Raw genomic sequence first — 19,087 nt, forward strand, 5'->3', positions numbered from 1 at the left:
GGTGAACCCAGACCCCCCAGGACCACCCCCTGCCCAGCTAGGGGAACCCAGACCCCTCCAGGGTCACCCCCTGCCCTGAGAGGTGAGCCCAGACCCCCAGAGCCACCCCCTGCCCAGCCAGGTGAGCCCAGACCCCCCAGAACCACCCCTTGCCCAGCCAGGTGAGCCCAGACCCCCCAGGGCCACCCCCTGCCCAGCCAGGGGAGCCCAGACCCCCCAGAACCACCCCTTGCCCAGCCAGGTGAGCCCAGACCCCCAGAGCCACCCCCTGCCCAGCCAGGTGAGCCCAGACCCCCCAGAACCACCCCTTGCCCAGCCAGGTGAGCCCAGACCCCCCAGGGCCACCCCCTGCCCAGCCAGGGGAGCCCAGACCCCCCCCAGGGCCACCCCCTGCCCAGCCAGGTGAGCCCAGACCCCCTCAGGGCTACCCCCTGCCCAGCCAGGTGAGCCCAGACCCCCTCAGGGTCACCCCCTGCCCAGCCAGGTGAGCCCAGACCTCCCCCAGGGCCACCCCCTGCCCAGTCAGGGGAGCCCAGACCCCCTCAGGGCTACCCCCTGCCCAGCCAGGTGAGCCCAGACCCCCTCAGGGTCACCCCCTGCCCAGCCAGGGGAGCCCAGACCCCGCAGAGCCACCCCCTGCCCCTAAAGGTGAGCCCAGACCCCCCTGGGCCACCCCCTGCCCCAAAAGGTGAGCCCAGAGCCACCCCCTGCCCTACCAGGTGAGCCCAGACCCCCCAGAGCCACCCCCTGCCCATCCAGGGGAGCCCAGACCCCCCCAGGGCCACCCCCTGCCCCAAAATTTGAGCCCAGACCCCCCCCGACCCCCCTGACCCCCCCCGTGTGTCCCCAAGGTGGTCCCGGTGTCGGGGGTGACCCGCTGGCTGCGGGGCAGGGCCGGGGGGGCCCGGGGGGAGCTGCTGTTCCAGGCCCAGGCCCCCCCCCTGGGGTTCAGCACCTTCAGGGTCCGGCAGCGGAGCCGGGGGGGCCCCCAGGACCCCCCAAAATGGACCTCGGAGGAGTCGGGGCCGCTGGAGATCCAGAATGAGGTAAAGACCCCCCCAAAAAAGGAGGAGGGGGCACATTTTGGGGGTGTGGGGGCGATCCCTGGGCTGGGGAGTCACGGGTCCCGGTTAAACCAGTTCTGGGGGGGGAACTGGGAGGACTGGGGGGTGACCCAGCGCTGTGTGTCCCCCCCCCCAGCACCTGAGGGTCGTGTTCGACCCCCACACGGGGCTCCTGCGGGAGATCCAGAACCGGCACGGGGGGGTCTCCCTGCCCGTCCTCCAGAACTTCTACTGGTGAGACTGGGGGGGCCCAGACCCTCACTGGGGGGGCCCTGCTGAGCTCTGGGGGGTCCCTGAGGAGGGGAGGGTTTCCCTCACTGGGAGGTCCCTGAGGAGGAGGGGGGGGTTTCCCTCACTGGGGGGTCCCTGCTGAGCTTAGGGGGGGTTTCCCTCTCTTTGGGGGTCCCTGCTGAGCTTTGGGGGGGTTTCCCTCACTGGGGGGGCCCTGCTGAGGTTTCCCTCACTGGGGGGGTCCCTGCTGAGCTTTGAGGGGGTTTCCCTCACTGAGGGGGTCCCTGCATAGTTTTGGGGGGGGTCCCTGAGGAGGGGAGGGTTTCCCTCACTGGAGGGGGGGTTTCCCTCACTGGGGGGGGGATCCTTGCTTAGTTTTGGGGGGTCCCTGAGGAGGGGAGGGTTTCCCTCACTGGAGGGGTCCTTGCTGCGCTTTGGGGGGGTTTCCCTCACTAGGAGGTCCCTGAGGAGGAGGGGGGGTTTCCCTCGCTGGAGGGGTCCCTGCTTAGTTTTGTGGGGGGTCCCTGAGGAGGGGAGGGTTTCCCTCACTGGGGGGGTCCCTGCTGAGCTTTGGGGGGGTTTCCCTCACTGGGGGGGTCCCTGCTGAGCTTTGGGGGGGTTTTCCTCACTTGGGGGGTCCCTGCATAGTTTTGGGGGGGGTCCCTGAGGAGGGGAGGGTTTCCCTCACTGGAGGGGGGTTTCCCTCACTGGGGGGGCGTCCCTGCTTAGTTTTGGGGGGTCCCTGAGGAGGGGGGGTTTCCCTCACTGGAGGGGTCCCTGCTTAGTTTTGGGGGGTCCCTGAGGAGGGGAGGGTTTCCCTCACTGGGGGGGTCCCTGCTTAGTTTTGGGGGGTCCCTGCTGAGCTTTGGGGGGTCCCTGAGGAGGGGAGGGTTTCCCTCACTGGGAGGTCCCTAAGGAGGGGGGGGTTCCCTCACTGGGGGGGTCCCTGCTGAGCTTTGGGGGGGGTCCCTGAGGAGGGGGGGTTTCCCTCACTGGAGGGGTCCCTGCTGAGCTTTGGGGGGGTTTCCCTCACTGGGAGGGGGTCCCTGCTGAGCTTTGGGGGGGTTTCCCTCAGTGGGGGGGTCCCTGCTGACCCCCCTTTGCCCCCCCAGGTACGCTGCCAGCGCCGGGGACGCCCTGAGCCCCCAGGCCTCGGGCGCCTACATCTTCCGGCCCAGCTCGGGGCCCGTCCCCGTGGCCAAACGCGTCTCCACAGCCCTGCTCAAGGTTCAGAGAGATCCTGGAGGGCTTCCCCCGGCTTTTGGGGGGTTCTCTCGGTGCTGATTGTGTCCCTTGTCATCTCCCCCCCCACCTCCAGACGCCGCTGGTGCAGGAGCTGCACCAGAACTTCTCCTCGTGGTGCTCCCAGGTCGCGCGGCTGCGCCCGGGGCAGCCCTTCCTGGAGCTCGAGTGGACCCTGGGGCCCATCCCCGTGGGGTGAGAGGGGACCCCCGACCCCCCCCGGAGACCCCCAATGTCCCCTGAGACCCCTCAACACCCCCTAAGCCCCCCTGCCCCCCCCCCAGGGACGGCGTGGGCAAGGAGCTCATCACACACTTCCAGACCCCGCTGGCCACGGCCGGGAGGTTCTTCACTGACTCCAACGGGCGCCAGATCCTGGAGCGCAGGTTTGGGGGGGTTTGGGGGGGATCAGGGGACCCACAGGACCCCCCCCCCATCCTGAAATACCCCAGGACCCCCACAAAAACCCCCTGTTCCCCCCCCCCAAGGAGGGATTACAGGCCCACGTGGAACCTGAGCCAGACGGAGCCGGTGGCTGGGAATTATTATCCCGTGAACACCCGGATCTTCATCCAGGTACTGGGGGGGTTGGGGGGGGCAAGGGGGGGCTCAGCACACCTGGGACCCTCACACCTGACCCCCCCTTTTCCCTCTTTCCCCTCTTTTGCCCCCTCCCCAGGATGAGAAGCTGCAGCTCACGGTGCTCACGGATCGTTCCCAGGGCGGGAGCAGCGTCCAGGATGGGGCCCTGGAGCTCATGGTGAGGGTGGGGGGGACACACCTGGGAGCTCACCTGTCCCCCCTCAGTGGGGGTGGGACACACCTGGGAGCTCACCTGTCCCCTCCCAGGGGGGGTGGGACACACCTGTCCCCTCACCTGTCCCCCCCAGGTACACCAGTGGTGGGTGGGACACACCTGGGACCTCACCTGTCCCTTCCCATGGGGGGTGGGACACACCTGTCCCCTCACCTGTCCCCCCCAGGTACACCGGTGGTGGGTGGGACACACCTGGGACCTCACCTGTCCCTTCCCATGGGGGGTGGGACACACCTGTCCCCTCACCTGTCTCCTCCCATGGGGGGTGGGACACACCTGTCCCCTCACCTGTCCCCCCCCCAAGTGCACTGGTGGTGGGTGGGACACACCTGGCACCTCACCTGTCTCCTCCCAGGGGGGTGGGACACACCTGTCTCCTCACGTGTCCCCTCCCATGGGGGGTGGGACACACCTAGGACCTCACCTATCCCCTCCCAGGGGGGATGGGACACACCTGTCCCCTCACCTGTCCCCCCCCCAAGTGCACCGGTGGTGGGTGGGACACACCTGGGACCTCACCTGTCTCCTCCCAGGGGGGTGGGACACACCTGTCCCCTCACCTGTCCCCCCCAAGTGCACCGGTGGTGGGTGGGACACACCTGGGACCTCACCTGTCCCTTCCCATGGGGGTGGGACACATGTGTCCCCTCACTGTCTCCTCCCAGGGGGGTGGGACACACCTAGGACCTCACCTGTCCCCTCCCAGGGGGGGTGGGACACACCTATCCCCTCACCTGTCCCCCCCCAGGTGCACTGGTGGTGGGTGGGACACACCTGGCCCCTCACCTGTCCCCTCCCAGGGGGGTGGGACACACCTGGTCCCTCACCTGTCCCCTCCCAGGGGGGGTGGGACACACCTGTCCCCTCACCTGTCCCCCCCCAGGTGCACCGGCGGCTCCTGCACGACGACGAGCGGGGGGTGGGGGAGGCCCTGGACGAGCCCCTGGTGGTCCGGGGGAGGCACCGGGTGCTCCTGGACCCCGCGGGGGCCGCGCCCGACGGGCACCGGGGGCGGGCACAAGAGATGGTGACACCCCCACACCTGGTGCTGGCAGCGGGAGACGGGCCTCACCTGAGACAGGTGAGGGTCACCTGAGACAGGGGAGGGGCTGGGGGGGGTCACCTGAGACAGGGGAGGGGCTGGGGGGTGTCACCTGAGACAGGAGAGGGGCTGGGGGGGGTCACCTGAGAGAGGGGAGACATGGGGGGGGTCACCTGAGACAGGGGAGGGGCTGGGGGGGGGTCACCTGAGAGAGGGGAGACATGGGGGGGGTCACCTGAGACAGGGGAGGGGCTGGGGGGGGTCACCTGAGAGAGGGGAGACATGGGGGGGGGTCACCTGAGAGAGGGGAGACATGGGGGGGGTCACCTGAGAGAGGGGAGGGGCTGGGGGGGGGTCACCTGAGAGAGGGGAGACATGGGGGGGGTCACCTGAGACAGGGGAGGGGCTGGGGGGGGGTCACCTGAGACAGGGGAAACACGGGGGGGGGTCACCTGAGACAGGGGAGGGGCTGGGGGGGGGTCACCTGAGACAGGGGAGACACAGAGGGGGTCACGTGAGACAGGGGAGGGGCTGGGGGGGGGGGGGTCACCTGAGACACGGGAAACACGGGGGGGTCACCTGAGACAGGGGAGGGGCTGGAGGGGGGTCACCTGAGACACGGGAAACACGGGGGGGGGTCACCTGAGACAGGGGAGGGGCTGGGGGGGTCACCTGAGACAGGGGAGACAGAGGGGGGGTCACCTGAGACACGGGAAACACGAGGGGCTGGAGGGGGCTGAGGGGGGTCACCTGAGACAGGGGAGACCCAGGGCCTGGGGGGGGTGTCACCTGAGACAGGGGGAGAGGAGAGGGGTCTGCAGGGGCTTGTAAGGTGGGAGGGGTCTGCAGGGTCTCACCTGCCCCAGGTGAGGTGGGGAGGGGGCTCTGGGGGGGCCTCACCTGCCCCAGGTGAGCTTGGGGGGTGTCTCTCTCCCAGTTTTCAGGGCTCCGGCGGGCGCTGCCCCCCCACCTCCACCTGCTGACCGTGGCCCCGGGGGAGGGGGCCGGGACCCTCCTGCTGCGCCTCGAGCACCTCGGGGGGAGAGGGGGGACAGAGACCCTCGACATCACGGTGAGAGGGGCCCGGGGGGGGCAACGGGGGTCCTGGGGCCAGTGCCTGGGGTCCTGGGCTGGCTTTGGGGGTCCTGGGGCCAGTGCTTGGGGTCCTGGGCTGGCTTTGGGGGTCCTGGACTGGCTTTGGGGGTCCTGGGGCCAGTGCTTGGGGTCCTGGGCTGGCTTTGGGGGTCCTGGGCTGGCTTTGGGGGTCCTGGGGCCAGTCGTTGGGGTCCTGGGCTGGCTTTGGTGGTCCTGGGCTGGCTTTGGGGGTCCTGGGGCTAGTCCTTGGGGTCCTGGGCTGGCTTTGGGGGTCCTGGGGCTAGTCCTTGGGGTCCTGGGCTGGCTTTGGGGGTCCTGGGCTGGCTTTGGGGGTCCTGGGGCCAGTCCTTGGGGTCCTGGACTGGCTTTGGGGGTCCTGGGGCTAGTCCTTGGGGTCCTGGGCTGGCTTTGGGGGTCCTGGGCTGGCTTTGGGGGTCCTGGGGCCAGTCCTTGGGGTCCTGGGCTGGCTTTGGGGGTCCTGGGGCCAGTCCTTGGGGTCCTGGATGGGAATGGGGGTCACTGGGTTGGGTTTAGGGGGAGTCTCTGACATATGAGGGGGGTCTGCTGTGGGATGGGCTGGACTGGGCTGGGCTGGGCTGGGGGGGGTTCAGGAGTTTAGGGGACAGGTTTGGGTGGTCCCTGACACTCCCCCTGGGTTGGGTTTGGGATGGGGGGGGTCTCTGACACATGGGGGGGGTTCAGGAGTTTAGGGGACAGGTTTGGGTGGTCCCTGACACTCCCCCTGGGTTGGGTTTGGGATGGGGGGATCTCTGACACATGGGGGGGGTTCAGGAGTTTGGGGGACAGGTTTGGGTGGTCCCTGCCAGTCCCCTGTGCCATGGGGTGGGCTGGGGGGGTGTGCAGGGTCAGTCTGAGGGGTCTCTGAGGGCTGTGCCCCCCCCAGACCCTGTTCTCAGCCTTCACCGTCACGGCCGTGCGGGAGATGGCCCTGGGGGGGGACATCCCCCTGGAATCCGTGTCCCGCCTGCTCTGGACCACAGCCACAGGTACCAGGGGGTCCGGGGGGGTCCTGGGGGTGTCCCAGCCCCCCCCCACCGCCCCCTTTTCCCTCCCAGGCACCCCCAAGCCCCCCCCAGTGCCCAAACTGGACCCGCGGCGGGTGACGCTGGAGCCGATGCAGATCCGGACCTTCGAGGTCACCATGAGCTACCCGGGGCCGGGGGGGCCCTGAGCCACCCCCCCCAGCCCCCCAAAAAGTGCATTAAAGCCCCCTGAGTTTTGTCAGACGCTGTTTAATGGGGGGCAGGCTCGGGGGGGGCCTGAGGGGTGGGTGGGGGTCCGTCCTCGTGGGAGTAACAGCACTGGTCACCCCGGGAGCAGGTGCCCTGTTGGGGGGGGGGGAAAGAGGGGGAAGGGGGGTGTGAGGGAGGGGCTGTGATGACCCCCTGCCCCATGACACCCCCCCCCCATGTTCCCAGACCCCCCCCCTTTATTTCTGGACCCACCCCCCAATATTACCAGACCCCTCCCCATAATTTCCCAGATCTCTCTCCACGTTCCTGGACCCCCCCACCCTGTGTTCCCAGACTCCCCCCTCCCCATATTCCCAGACCCCCTCCCCATAATTCCCAGACAGCTCCCTCTTATTCCCAACCCCCTCTACTCTTATCCCTCACCCCCCCTCCTTGTTCCCAGATTCTCCTCCCCTCAATTCCAAACTCCCCTCCCGTGTTCCTGGACCCCTCCCCGCTTTGTTTCCAGCCCCCTCCCCAGTGTTTTGGGACTCCTACCCCGATATTTTTTGGGCCCCCTGATATTTTAGGGTCCCCCCGATATTTTGGGCCCCCCCCCGGTATATTTTGGGGCCCCCCCTCACCTCCTTGAAGCGTTTGCAGGGGAACTGTTTGAGCTCGGCCCCGTCCGGACGCTCCGTCCGCTTGTTCTGGAGCCGCTTCCTCTTCTCCTGCAGGGAGGGGGAGATGCCCCCCCTGGGGAGGGGAGGGGGGAGCGTGAGCTGGGCCCCCCCCCTGGAAAGGGGAGGGAGCTGGGGGGGGTCTCCCCTGGAAAGGGGGACAGAATTAGGGATCCCCCCAAAAAGCACAGAGCGAGGGATTCGTCCCTCCCCCGCTTTTAGGGGGATCTGATCCCAACTCCTGGCAAAAAGAGGGGGAATATCCCACTTGGGAATGAGAGGGGGGAGCTGAACCCCCGAATCAGCCCCCCCGGGCCCCCCCCAGCCCCTCACCCTGCCTTGGCTCTGGCCTTGGGACCCCAAAAGGCTTCGGGGTTTTCGGGGAACCTCTTCAAGCCGCGTTTGCGGGAGCTGGGATTGGCGTCGTCCCGGAGGGCGAAGGAAGCCTGGAGCCTTTGGGGGGGCACAGAGGAGATTTGGGGGGTTAAAAGGGGGCTCAAGGGGGTTCAGGGGGGCTCAGGGGGTGGGTCTGGGGGGGTCCTACGTGGGCTCCACAGAGAGGATCCGGGCGGCTGGGCTCGTGTCCGGGAGCCGCTCCAGCTTCACCGGGTGCAGCTTGGCCTGGGGAAAAGGGGGGTGGGGAGGGGGGGTTTGAGCTTAGCCCGGATTTTGGGGAGGTCCCCGAGGGGTCCCAGAGCCCCCCCTCCTCACCCAGCAGCGCATGATGTCCCAGAGCACCGCGGGGGGGGCGTCGGTTTTCACGGCGTTTTTACAGGCGTGGGACAGAGAGACCCGGAACCCGGCGTGGAGGAGGGCGGACCTGCAGGCACGGGGGGGGGTTTGGGGTGCCCAGGGTGGGGTTTTGGGGTCCCTGTACCTAAGCTGCAGCAGGGGAGGGGGGTTTTGGGGTACCCAGGGTGGGGTTTTGGGGTCCCTGTACCTGAGCTGCAGCAGGGGAGGGGGTTTTGGGGGTGCCCAGGGTGGGGGTTTGGGGTCCCTGTACCTAAGATGCAGCAGGGGAGGGGGTTTTAGGGGTGCCCAGGGTAGGTTTTGGGGGGGTTTTGTACCTGAGCTGCAGCAAGGAGGGGGTTTTGGGGTGCCCAGGGTAGGTTTTGGGGTGCCCAGGGTGGGGTTTTCAGGTGCCCAGGGCAGGTTTTGGGGTCCCTGTGCCTGAGCTGCAGCAGGGGAGGGGGTTTTGGGGTCCCTGTGTCTGAGCTACAGCAGGGAGAAGGGTTTTGGGGTGCCCAGGGTGGGGTTTTGGGGTCCCTGTACCTGAGCTGCAGCAGGGGAGGGGGTTTTGGGGGTGCCCAGGGTGGGGTTTTGGGGTGCCCAGGGTAGGTTTTGGGGTGCCCAGGGTGGGGTTTTCAGGTGCCCAGGGCAGGTTTTGGGGTCCCTGTGCCTGAGCTGCAGCAGGGGAGGGGGTTTTGGGGTCCCTGTATCTGAGCTACAGCAGGGAGAAGGGTTTTGGGGTGCCCAGGGTGGGGTTTTGGGGTCCCTGTACCTGAGCTGCAGCAGGGGAGGGGGTTTTGGGGGTGCCCAGGGTGGGGTTTTGGGGTGCCCAGGGTAGGTTTTGGGGTGCCCAGGGTGGGGTTTTCAGGTGCCCAGGGCAGGTTTTGGGGTCCCTGTGCCTGAGCTGCAGCAGGGGAGGGGGTTTTGGGGGTGCCCAGGGTGGGGTTTTGGGGTCCCTGTACCTGAGCTACAGCAGGGAGGGGGGTTTTGGGGGTGCCCAGGGTGGGGGTTTGGGGTCCCTGTACCTAAGATGCAGCAGGGGAGGGGGTTTTAGGGGTGCCCAGGGTAGGTTTTGGGGGGGTTTTGTACCTGAGCTGCAGCAAGGAGGGGGTTTTGGGGTGCCCAGGGTAGGTTTTGGGGTGCCCAGGGTGGGGTTTTCAGGTGCCCAGGGCAGGTTTTGGGGTCCCCGGACCTGAGCTGCAGCAGGGGAGGGGGTTTTGGGGGTGCCCAGGGTGGGGTTTTGGGGTCCCTGTACCTGAGCTACAGCTACAGCAGGGGAGGGGAGTTTGGGGGTGCCCAGGGTGGGGTTTTGGGGTGCCCAGGGTAGGTTTTGGGGTGCCCAGGGTGGGGTTTTCAGGTGCCCAGGGCAGGTTTTGGGGTCCCTGTGCCTGAGCTGCAGCAGGGGAGGGGGTTTTGGGGGTGCCCAGGGTGGGGTTTTGGGGTCCCTGTATCTGAGCTACAGCAGGGAGGAGGGTTTTGGGGTGCCCAGGGTGGGGTTTTGGGGTCCCTGTACCTGAGCTGCAGCAGGGGAGGGGGTTTTGGGGGTGCCCAGGGTGGGGTTTTGGGGTGCCCAGGGTAGGTTTTGGGGTGCCCAGGGTGGGGTTTTCAGGTGCCCAGGGCAGGTTTTGGGGTCCCTGGACCTGAGCTGCAGCAGGGGAGGGGGTTTTGGGGGTGCCCAGGGTGGGGTTTTGGGGTCCCTGTACCTGAGCTACAGCAGGGAGGGGGTTTTGGGGTGCCCAGGGTAGGTTTTGGGGTGCCCAGGGTGGGGTTTTCAGGTGCCCAGGGCAGGTTTTGGGGTCCCTGGACCTGAGCTGCAGCAGGGGAGGGGGTTTTGGGGGTGCCCAGGGTGGGGTTTTGGGGTCCCTGTACCTGAGCTACAGCAGGGAGGGGGTTTTGGGGTGCCCAGGGTAGGTTTTGGGGTGCCCAGGGTGGGGTTTTCAGGTGCCCAGGGCAGGTTTTGGGGTCCCTGGACCTGAGCTGCAGCAGGGGAGGGGGTTTTGGGGGTGCCCAGGGTGGGGTTCTGGGGTCCCTGTATCTGAGCTACAGCAGGGAGGGGGGTTTTGGGGTGCCCAGGGTGGAGTTTTGGGGTCCCTGTACCTGAGATGCAGCAGGGGAGGGGGTTTTAGGGGTGCCCAGGGTAGGTTTTGGGGGGGTTTTGTACCTGAGCTGCAGCAAGGGGGGGGTTTTGGGGTGCCCAGGGTGGGGTTTTCAGGTGCCCAGGGCAGGTTTTGGGGTCCCTGTGCCTGAGCTGCAGCAGGGGAGGGGGTTTTGGGGGTGCCCAGAATAGTTTTTGGGGTGCCCAGGGTAAGTTTTGGGGTGCCCAGGGTAGGTTTTGGGGGGGTTTTGTACCTGAGCTGCAGCAGGGAGGGGGTGTTGCTGCGGATGGTGCTGCTCAGCCCGTCCAGGGTGTAATAAAGGGGGACGTCCCCCAGCTCCTGGTTTTTTGGGGGGGTGGGAGGGTCACAGTCACCCCCAGCCCCACATTTTGGGGGTGTCCCCCCCTCTACCCAGCCCTGGGGGGGTCCCCAATACCTCGGAGATGACGCTCAGGACCCCCCTGAGCCGCGGCTCCGTCGCGAAGCGCCCGGGGCTCCTCTCCAGGGCCCCCAGGACCCCCCCCACGAACTCGGGGTCGTGAAGGGGCTCAGCCCAAATGGGACCCCCCAGCTGGAGAGAGAAAAAGGGGGTTCACTGATAGAACTGGGCTCCCCGGGGGGGTTCAGGGGGGTCAGGGGGCTCCTGCACCCACCTGGTGCCGGTGGTGGCAGAACTCGCAGGTCGGACCCACGGGGGGCCCCGAGGCCGCCCCGAACTTCAAACTGGGGGGGGGGGGGGGGAAATTGGGCGTGTGAGTGGCCTCCCCCCCCCTCACAGCTCCTCCACCCACCCCAGGGTCCCCCCCCTAAACCACCCCAGGATGCCCCAGACCACCCTGGAACCACCCCCCAAAAACCACTCCGGGAGTGCCCCAAACCACCACAGGACGCCCCCCTGAACCACCCTGAGAACCCCCTAAAACCATCACAGCCCCCCCAACCACCCCGGGACCCCCCCCAAACCGTGCCAGGGACTCCCTAGAGCACCCAGGGACCCCCCAAACCACTCCAGGGGTGCCCCAAACCACCACAGGACCCCCCCTGAACCACCACAGGACCCCCCTCAAACCATCACAGCCCCCCCAACCACCCCGGGACCCCCCCTCAAACCGTGCCAGGGACTCCCCACAGCCCCCTGGGACCCCCTGAAGCCCCCCCGGGGGGGTCTGTACCCGCTGCCGTGGGGGGTGGCCCTGCCCAGGCGCTGCAGGCGGTGGGAGCCGCAGCCCACGCAGTGAAACACCAGCGCCTGTTTGCTGGGGAGGGGGGAAACAAACCACTGGGACCCCCCAAACCAGTCCAGGGGTGCCCCAAACCACCATAGGAACCCCCCCAGATCACCCTGGGATGCCCCAAACCATTCACAGGACCCCCCAAACCACCACAGGACCCCCCCCAAACCACTCCAAGGGTGCTCCAAACCACCACAGGAACCCCCCCAGACCACCCTGGGATGCCCCAAACCATTCACAGCCCCCCCAACCAGTCTGGGCCCCCTCCCCAAACCATGCCAGGGATTCCCCAGACCACCCTGGGACCCCCCAAACCACTCCAGGGGTGCCCCAAACCACCACAGGACCCCCCCAAACCAACCCAGAGGTACCCCAAACCACCACAGGACCCTCCCCAGACCAGCCTGGGACGCCCCAAACCATCACAGCTCCCCTCCCTTCACCCGGGATCTCCCCCAGACCACCCCGGGACCCCCCCAAACCACTCCAGGGGTGCCCCAAACCACCACAGGACCTCCCCCAAACCACCCTGACGTCAAGGGGGCTGAGGGGGGCACAGAGCCCCCTCCCCAAACCCTCACCTGGCCGAGGCCTTGACCTTGGCCTGGCCAGTGAAGACCCTCACGAAGACCCTGACGTAGAAGTCGGCGCTGAGCGAGAGCAGCGGCTCCACGAAGCGCTGGTAGCAGTTGGCCCGGAGGTCGAGGCTGTGCAGGACGATCCTCAGGGCCTGGGGGGGGGGGGCACAGGGCACGTGTGGGACCCCCTGACCCCCCCCCCGGGGTCACAGTTCCTCCCCAGGGACCCCCCCACTGGGAAGGACCGGTGGGGTCCTGGAATTGGGGGAGGATGGGGAGGGGGGCAGGATTGGCCCTAAGCCCCCCTTGGGATGGTGGGATCAGTTCTGGGATGCAAAAAGGGTGGTGCCAAGATGTTGGGGACCCCAAAAACACCCCCCCGTGGGGGTCACAGTTCATCCCTGCAGTGGGAAGGACTGCTGGGATCCAGGAATTGGGAGAGGGTGAGGAGGGGGCAGGATGGACCCTGAGGGACACTGGGATCAGTTCCTGGATGCAAAGGGGATGATGGGGACCCCAACCCCCCCACCCCGGGGTCACAGTTCCTCCCCAGGGGCCCCAAAAACACCCCCCTGGGGTCACAGTTCCCCCCCAGGGACCCCCACACTGGGAAGGACTGGAATTGGGGGAGGGTGGGGAGGGGACAGGATGGGCCCTGAGCCCCCCTCTGGGGACACTGGGATCAGTTCCTGGACACAAAGGGGATGATGGGGACCCCAAAACCCCTCCCAGGGTCCCCCCAGACCCCAGCACTGCCCAGCACTGGTGGGTCCTTCACTGGTCCCATAATTGGGGTACAAAGAGGAAAATCAGGATGTTCCTTAACCCCCCCTAATCCCCCATTCCCCAGGGACACCGGGACCAGTCTGGATCCCCCCAGAGCCCCCCGGGCACCCCCCAGAGCCCCCCCAGACCCACCATCTCGTGGCAGAACTTGCCCTTGAGGGACACGGCCCCGTATTTGCTGTAACAGGTCTCGGGGCTGTTCCCGGCCATCACCCCCATGTCGGTGCAGGTCACACACAGCAGCCCTGGGGAATTAAAGGGGGGGGTCAGGGGGGGTCGAGGGAGCATCTGGGGGGTCCCTTGAGCCCCCCCCCCGACTCACCTCCCTCGCTCACGGCCTGAACGGCCGCGTCCAAAAAGGGGGAGGGGCTCCCGTAGGGGTCCAGGTCGATGACGTCAAAGAGCTCCCGCTCGGCCTTGCTCTGGTACATCAACATCCTGGGGGGGGACAAGGGGGGGTCAGGGGGACCCCCAGAGTCCCTCAGCACCCCCTGACACATCAACAACAGTCTGGAGAATTTGGGGGGCGGGGGGAGTTTGTTTGGGGGGACTTTTGGGGAGGGGAGGTTTGGGATGGTTTTGGGGGGAGGGATTAGGGGAGCTTTGGAGGGGGCCTTCAGGGGAGGTTGGGGAACTGGGGGGGTTACCTGGCGTCCCCCAGGTGGGGGGTGACGAGCCCCCCGACCCCGTTGAGGGCCACGTTCCGGGCCATGGCCGCGACGGCGGCGGGCGAGCGGTCACAGGCCACGACGGCCCCCAGCCCGGGCACCTCCCGGGCAAAGCGGATGGAGCGGAGCCCCGAGGCTGCCAGGGCCTCCAGCACCCGCAGCCCACCCTGGGGGGCATCGGGGGGGGCGGTCAGAGGGAGATCAGAGGGGGCTGGACACCCTCACTGCACCCCCAAACCCCCCCCAGCCCCTCCCTCCCTCCTCTCAGGGCCTCCAGCACCTGCAGCTCACCCTGGGGGGGATCAGAGGGGCCTGGATCCCCCTCACTGCATCCCAACCCCCCCCCAGCCCCCCCGAAACCCTCCAGAGCTCCCCAGTCCCCACCCCCAAACCCCCTCCTGCACCCCAAAACCCCCCCGGCCCCCCCCGCCTCCCCAACCCCCCCCTCACCTCACAGGCCTCTCCTGGCCGGGCCACCCGGGGGGTCTCGGGGGCTCTTGGGGGGTCTCCACCCTCGGGGGGGATCCTGGGGGGGTCCCCAGCCTCGGGGAGGGGGTTAGGGGGGCTCCCCCCCCCCACCAGCTCCTCCTCCTCCTCCCCTGGGAGGACGACTGGAAAAGAGGGGAAGGGGCTGTGGGAGAGCCTTGGGGACCCCAGGAAGGGGGTCTGGGAGGGGACAGGAGACAGGGAGACCCCCGGGGAGGGGTCATGGGGGACCCCGGGGGACCCCAAAACCCACCGTACCCCGGATGCCCTTCGGGCGCAGCCGCAGCCGCGCGAACTCCGTCAGGACGGCACAGCTGGGGGGGGAAAGGGGGGGTCAGGGACCCCCAAACACCCCCCCCGGGTCCTCGAGGGCAGCTCAGAGACTCCCAGGGGCAACCCGGGACACCCGAAAATCCTCCCTCGACACCACAGAACCCGCCACGTTCCTCCTGTGCCAGCACTGAGCCCCCTCGGGATCCCTCCGGGACCCCCCCCGGACCCTCCCGAGACAACCCGGGATCCCCTCGGAGCCCCCCCCGGACCCCCAAAAGCAAGCCTGGAGCTCCCCAAGGACCCCCAAGCCCTCCCTGACCCTCCCGTGACACCCCTCTGCCCCTCAGGACTCCCCACATTCCCCCAGGACCCCCCCGCACCCCGCAATTTCCCCCCCCGCCCGGCTCACGTGAGGTCGCGGTTGAAGCCCTGCACGGGGTTGTAGAACACCTCGTTGGCGCTCGGGAACACGATGGTGGCCTTGCCCTCCGTGATCAGCGTCTCCCCGGGCCCGGGGGGGCCCCCCGATCCCCCCGGGGGTCCCCCCGACCCCTCCGAGGGGGGCGCGGAGCCATTCGGGGGGGGGGAGGAGGGGCCGTCCATGGCGGGGGGGGCTCTGCAGAGGGTCCTGAGGGCGATTCCTGGGGTTCGGGGGGAGGGGAGAGAGGTTAAGGCCGCACCAAAGCCGCTTTGGGGGGAAATAGGGTGGTTTTGGGGGCGCCTCGTGGGATTGGGGGGGGGCGGGGAAAGGGGAGGAGACCCCCCCCAAAGCGGGAGAAAGAGGCGGGGAAAGGGGAGGGGGCAGCGGGGCTGAGCCAGGAGCGTGTGGGGAACCCCCGGGACGGGGAGGTGGGGGTGAGACCCCCAAAATGGTGACACCGCCCCCCCCAGCACGTGGCACGCGACAAGGCCGGGGGGGGGGGAGGGGGGGCTCAATCCCGCCTCCTCCAGGTCCCGCCTCCTCCAGGCCCCTTCCCGGTATCTCCGCCCCGGCGCCCCCCCCCCAATAATGTCCCCCAATGTCCAGCCCCGTCCCCCGCGCCCCCCCCTCACCCGCGCGCGCCACCCCGCGCATCCCCCGCGCCCTCATATGGGCGCCGCCATGTTGGCGCAGTCACGTGACACTCCGGCGGCCACCGGGGCCGCGCAGGGACAGAAAACCTCCGCCCGCGATCGCGGGGGGGGGTAATCCCGGTACTTAAAACCTTCCTTTTTTTTCCTCTTGCGTGTTTGTTTTTTTTTTTTTTTGCCCGTTTCAGGCGTGTTTTCCGCCTGTTTCAGGCCTGTGTTTTAGGTCTGTTTTCCGCCCGCTTCAGGGGCGTTTTCTGCCTCTTTCAGGCCTGTTTCAGGCGCGTTTTCTGCCTCTTTCAGCCGTGTTTTAGCCCTGTTTTCGGTGGGGTTTGTGTCCCCCCCGTCCCCGAGGGCTCGGGTGGATGATTCTGCGCTCTGCCGGCGGGGCGCAGGCGCGCTCGGCGCTCGGCTGCTCGCGCCTGGCGCCCCAATGAATGGCCGCTGAGCGCGGCGGCTCCGGGAGCGGCTCCGGCACCGGGAGCGGGTCCGGGAGCGGCCCCAGCGCAGCCCCCGCGCCCCCCGGTAAGGCGGGGACCCCCCGGCCCTGCCGCACATCCCCCGCGGGACCGGCCCTCTCCCCGCGATCCGGCCCCCTCGGGCCCGCTCAGCCCCCTCCCCCCCCCCCCGCCCCGGTACCCCCGGGCCTGCGGCGCTTTCCCCCCAAGCCCCCCCTGCGGTGAACCCCCCCAGGATGTGGGATCCCCCACCCCAGGATTGGGGGGCTGCGCTGTTTATTCCCCCCCCGGGCGTGTTTTGGGGTTCCCCCGTTTCACTCCACCCCCCTCCCCGGGTTGGGGGATTTACCGAGACACCCCCCCCCCGGCTAATTTGGGCCCCCTCATTCCCCCCACCCAGAGATTGGGGGTCCCCTCGGTCCCCAGTCCAGGCAGTGGGGTCCCCTCCCGTTGTGCCCCCACCGGGTCGGGGGATTTACCGACAGCCACCCCCAAAATTTTGGGGTCCCTCATTGCCCCCGCCAGAGACTGTCCCCAATCCAGGGGGTGGGACCCCCCCTTCTCCCCAAAGTCAGGGAGGAGTTCTCCTTGTGCCCAACCCCGGGGGTTCCCAGGCCTGACCCCCCCCCCCGTGTCCCCAGGACTGGGGACCCCTCAGAGCCCCCATGGCCTTGGTGGGGAACCTCCTCTCTGCAGGGACCCCCCCCCAAAGGGGACACCCCCCGCAGGGTTGTCCCTGGTCTTTGGGGGGGGCTCTAATTCCCCTCGTCCCCCCCCCCCCCCAATACCCCATTTTGGTGGGGGCTTTGCTGTGGGGATTTGGGGTGTCCCCAGGCTGGAGGGGCTCAAGGGGGGATTTGGGGTGTCTCCCCCCCTCGGGTGGGGGTGCTGGACCCCCACAGGGTTGTGTCTGACCCCTGTCCTTTCTCTGTCCCTGTCCCTCCTGGTGATCCCCCATGTCCTGTCCCCCCCTCCCCGTGTCCCCATGTCCCCTGCCCCTCCCCGTGCCCCTGTTCCCACATTTTCCCCCCATCTCCCTCTCCCCTCCTGGCTCTGTGTCCGTGTTCCCCCCACCCCCCATGTCCCTGCCTTGTCCCTTGTCCCTCCCCTTCCCCTCTCTGTGTCCCCCTCCCCGTGTCCCCTTCCCTTCCCCGTGTCCCCCATCCCCCTCTTGCCCCCTCTGCGTGTCCCCTGCCCTGTTCTCCCGTGTCCCCTGCCCCTCCCCGTGCCCCTGTTCACACATTTCCCCCCATCTCCCTCTCCCCTCCTGACTCTGTGTCTGTGTCCACCCTCACCCCACGTCCCTGCCACGTCCCTTGTCCCTCCCCTTCCCCTCTCCGTGTCCCCCTCCCCGTGTCCCTTGTCCCCCTCTTGCCCCCTCCACGTGTCCCCTGCCCCGTCCCCCACATCCCCTGTCCCCCCACGTGTCCCCCACCACGTTTCTTGCCCTCCCCTCCCTCCCCACGTCCCCCGCTCATCCCCGTGTCCCTGCCCCTGTCCCCCGTGCCCCTCCGCAGGCCCCCCGCGCCCCCCGTGCCCCCCGCCATGGCGCAGACGCTGCAGATGGAGATCCCCAACTTCGGGAACAGCATCCTGGAGTGCCTCAACGAGCAGCGGCTGCAGGGGCTCTTCTGCGACGTGTCCGTGGTGGTGAAGGGCCACGCGTTCAAGGCCCACCGGGCCGTGCTGGCCGCCAGCAGCTCCTACTTCCGAGACCTGTTCCACAGCTCCAAGAGCGCCGTGGTGGAGCTGCCGGCGGCCGTGCAGCCCCAGTCCTTCCAGCAGATCCTCAGCTTCTGCTACACCGGCCGCCTGAGCATGAACGTGGGCGACCAGTTCCTGCTCATGTACACGGCGGGCTTCCTGCAGATCCAGGAGATCATGGAGAAGGGCACCGAGTTCTTCCTCAAGGTCAGCTCGCCCAGCTGCGACTCGCAGGGGCTGCACGGCGACGACACGCCGGGCTCGGAGCCGCAGAGCCCGGTGGCGCAGACGTCGGCGGGGCAGGGCTGGGCGCTGCCCCTGGTGTCGCGGGTGAAGACGGAGCAGGGCGAGCCCGACGGCGTCCAGTGCACCTTCGTCTTCAAGCGCCTCTGGGACGGGGGGCCCAAGGACGCCGGGGGCAACGGCAGCAGGAAAATGGCCAAATTCTCGGACGCCGCCACCGCCGCCGCGGCCCCGCGCCCGCCCAACCCCGCCGGCGCCAACCCCGCCCCGGCGCCCACCCCGGTGCCCCCCGCGGCCGACCAGACCAGCCCCGGGGGCACGTCCAGCGCCTACACGAGCGACAGCCCCGGGTCCTTCCACAACGAGGAGGACGAGGAGGAGGACGGCGGCGAGGAAGGCTCGGACGAGCAGTACCGGCAGATCTGCAACATGTACACCATGTACAGCATGATGAACGTGGGCATGGCGGGTGAGACCCCGGGGCACGGCGGGCGAGACCCCCCCAGGGGGGTGGGAGGGGTTGGGAGGGGTGGTTTGGGGGGGGATGCACTTGGGGTGGGGTCAGATAAGGCTGCACCCATTGAGTGTGAGACCGATGGGGTTTGGGGAACAGGTGTGTGTTGGTGGGAGGTGTGGTCATAGGAGGCTCCACCCACACGGGAGGTGTGGTCATATGAGGATCCACCCACACAGGGGTGTGGTCAGTGAGGGCCCCACCCATGCACTGTGAGCCAATGAGGTCCTGCTGCTGGGGTTTGGGCTGATGAAGCTCCACCCCAGGGGGTGGGGGTTGGGCAAAGAGGGGGGTTGTTCGGGGGGTGGTCCCACGAGGCTCCACCCACGGGGGGGTGTGGTCACAGCAGGTGAGCTCCCTGACCCATCCTCCAGGGGCCCATCAAGGATGGGGGGGATCCTCAGGGTCTGTTCCCCTGTGACCCCCCCGTGCCTCCCCCCCAGCCTCGGAGAAGGTGGAGGCCCTTCCAGAGCAGCCCCCCCCGGAGCCCCGTGCCCGTTTCCGGGTGCGCCAGGACCTGGCGTCGCTGCCGGCCGAGCTCGTCACCCAGATCGGGAACCGCTGCCACCCCAAGCTCTACGACGAGGGGGACCCCGCTGAGAAGCTGGAGCTCATCACCGGTACGGGGGGGAAAGAGGGGTCCCCGGGGGGTTCAGGGGCTCCCCCATGGGCCCGCTGACCCCCCCACGTGCCCCCTCCCCAGGCACCAACGTGTTCATCACGCGGGCGCAGCTCATGAACTGCCACGTCAGCGCGGGCACGAGGCACAAGGTGCTGCTGCGCCGCCTCCTCGCCTCCTTCTTCGACCGGTGAGCGGCTCCGGGGGGTCCCCCACCCCCCAATTGGGGTGCTGGAGGGTTTGGGGAGGGGGTTTACAGCGGTTGTAAC

General features: G+C 68.3%; 3 protein-coding genes across 6 annotated transcripts in view; 2 read left to right on the forward strand and 1 right to left on the reverse strand.

The window, feature by feature from the left end:
* Positions 1 to 6,736, forward strand: part of MAN2B1 (mannosidase alpha class 2B member 1) — a 19,740-nt gene extending 13,004 nt beyond the window's left edge. For 2 of the 3 annotated variants that reach the window (XM_032677320.1, XM_032677322.1), the window contains 11 exons: positions 852 to 1,046; positions 1,201 to 1,298; positions 2,408 to 2,522; positions 2,614 to 2,732; positions 2,822 to 2,923; positions 3,026 to 3,113; positions 3,217 to 3,297; positions 4,238 to 4,435; positions 5,334 to 5,468; positions 6,396 to 6,498; positions 6,568 to 6,736. In XM_032677320.1, the coding sequence (XP_032533211.1) occupies positions 852 to 1,046; positions 1,201 to 1,298; positions 2,408 to 2,522; positions 2,614 to 2,732; positions 2,822 to 2,923; positions 3,026 to 3,113; positions 3,217 to 3,297; positions 4,238 to 4,435; positions 5,334 to 5,468; positions 6,396 to 6,498; positions 6,568 to 6,683 (1,350 nt within the window). In that variant the 3' untranslated portion in view covers positions 6,684 to 6,736. The remainder of the gene's footprint in view (positions 1 to 851; positions 1,047 to 1,200; positions 1,299 to 2,407; positions 2,523 to 2,613; positions 2,733 to 2,821; positions 2,924 to 3,025; positions 3,114 to 3,216; positions 3,298 to 4,237; positions 4,436 to 5,333; positions 5,469 to 6,395; positions 6,499 to 6,567) is intronic. The other variant, XM_032677321.1, reaches the window with a different exon arrangement.
* TRMT1 (tRNA methyltransferase 1) lies at positions 6,734 to 15,221 on the reverse strand. Its single transcript, XM_032677338.1, has 16 exons — positions 14,622 to 15,221; positions 14,198 to 14,253; positions 13,904 to 14,064; positions 13,433 to 13,620; positions 13,108 to 13,223; positions 12,918 to 13,030; positions 12,003 to 12,151; positions 11,362 to 11,445; positions 10,843 to 10,912; positions 10,626 to 10,760; positions 10,443 to 10,528; positions 8,076 to 8,184; positions 7,909 to 7,985; positions 7,698 to 7,817; positions 7,329 to 7,440; positions 6,734 to 6,837 (listed from the first exon to the last, which is right to left on the reverse strand). The coding sequence occupies exons 1-16, from the start codon at positions 14,813 to 14,815 to the stop codon at positions 6,745 to 6,747; spliced, it is 1,863 nt and encodes a 620-aa protein (XP_032533229.1). The 5' UTR covers positions 14,816 to 15,221; the 3' UTR covers positions 6,734 to 6,744.
* Positions 15,222 to 15,732: 511 nt separating this feature from the next.
* NACC1 (nucleus accumbens associated 1) lies at positions 15,733 to 19,012 on the forward strand. 2 transcript variants are annotated; one of them, XM_032677323.1, is made up of 4 exons: positions 15,733 to 15,805; positions 17,256 to 18,154; positions 18,643 to 18,819; positions 18,903 to 19,012. In XM_032677323.1, exons 2-4 carry the CDS (start codon positions 17,284 to 17,286, stop codon positions 19,010 to 19,012), a joined length of 1,158 nt encoding a protein of 385 aa, XP_032533214.1. In that variant the 5' UTR covers positions 15,733 to 15,805; positions 17,256 to 17,283. The 2 variants fall into 2 exon arrangements, with proteins under 2 accessions (XP_032533214.1, XP_032533215.1); XM_032677324.1 differs by having other exon boundaries at positions 17,265 to 18,154.
* Positions 19,013 to 19,087: the final 75 nt, after the last annotated feature.

This window comes from Chiroxiphia lanceolata, unplaced genomic scaffold (assembly GCF_009829145.1).
Source record: "Chiroxiphia lanceolata isolate bChiLan1 unplaced genomic scaffold, bChiLan1.pri scaffold_49_arrow_ctg1, whole genome shotgun sequence".
In the NCBI taxonomy this organism is placed as follows: domain Eukaryota; kingdom Metazoa; phylum Chordata; class Aves; order Passeriformes; family Pipridae; genus Chiroxiphia; species Chiroxiphia lanceolata.

Bases quoted from the DNA above. Each gene is read 5' to 3' on its own strand.
- TRMT1 (XM_032677338.1), bottom strand. From the start codon at position 14,815: ATGGACGGCCCCTCCTCCCCCCCCCCGAATGGCTCCGCGCCCCCCTCG. The intron at 13,031-13,107 runs GTGAGTCGGGGG...TTAATTCCCCAG, and splicing joins TCAGGCCGTGAGCGAGGGAG to GGCTGCTGTGTGTGACCTGC. The intron at 7,986-8,075 runs GTGAGGAGGGGG...CCTTTTCCCCAG, and splicing joins GGGACATCATGCGCTGCTGG to GCCAAGCTGCACCCGGTGAA.
- NACC1 (XM_032677323.1), top strand. From the start codon at position 17,284: ATGGCGCAGACGCTGCAGATGGAGATCCCCAACTTCGGGAACAGCATC. The intron at 18,155-18,642 runs GTGAGACCCCGG...CCTCCCCCCCAG, and splicing joins GATGAACGTGGGCATGGCGG to CCTCGGAGAAGGTGGAGGCC. The intron at 18,820-18,902 runs GTACGGGGGGGA...CCCCCTCCCCAG, and splicing joins GAAGCTGGAGCTCATCACCG to GCACCAACGTGTTCATCACG.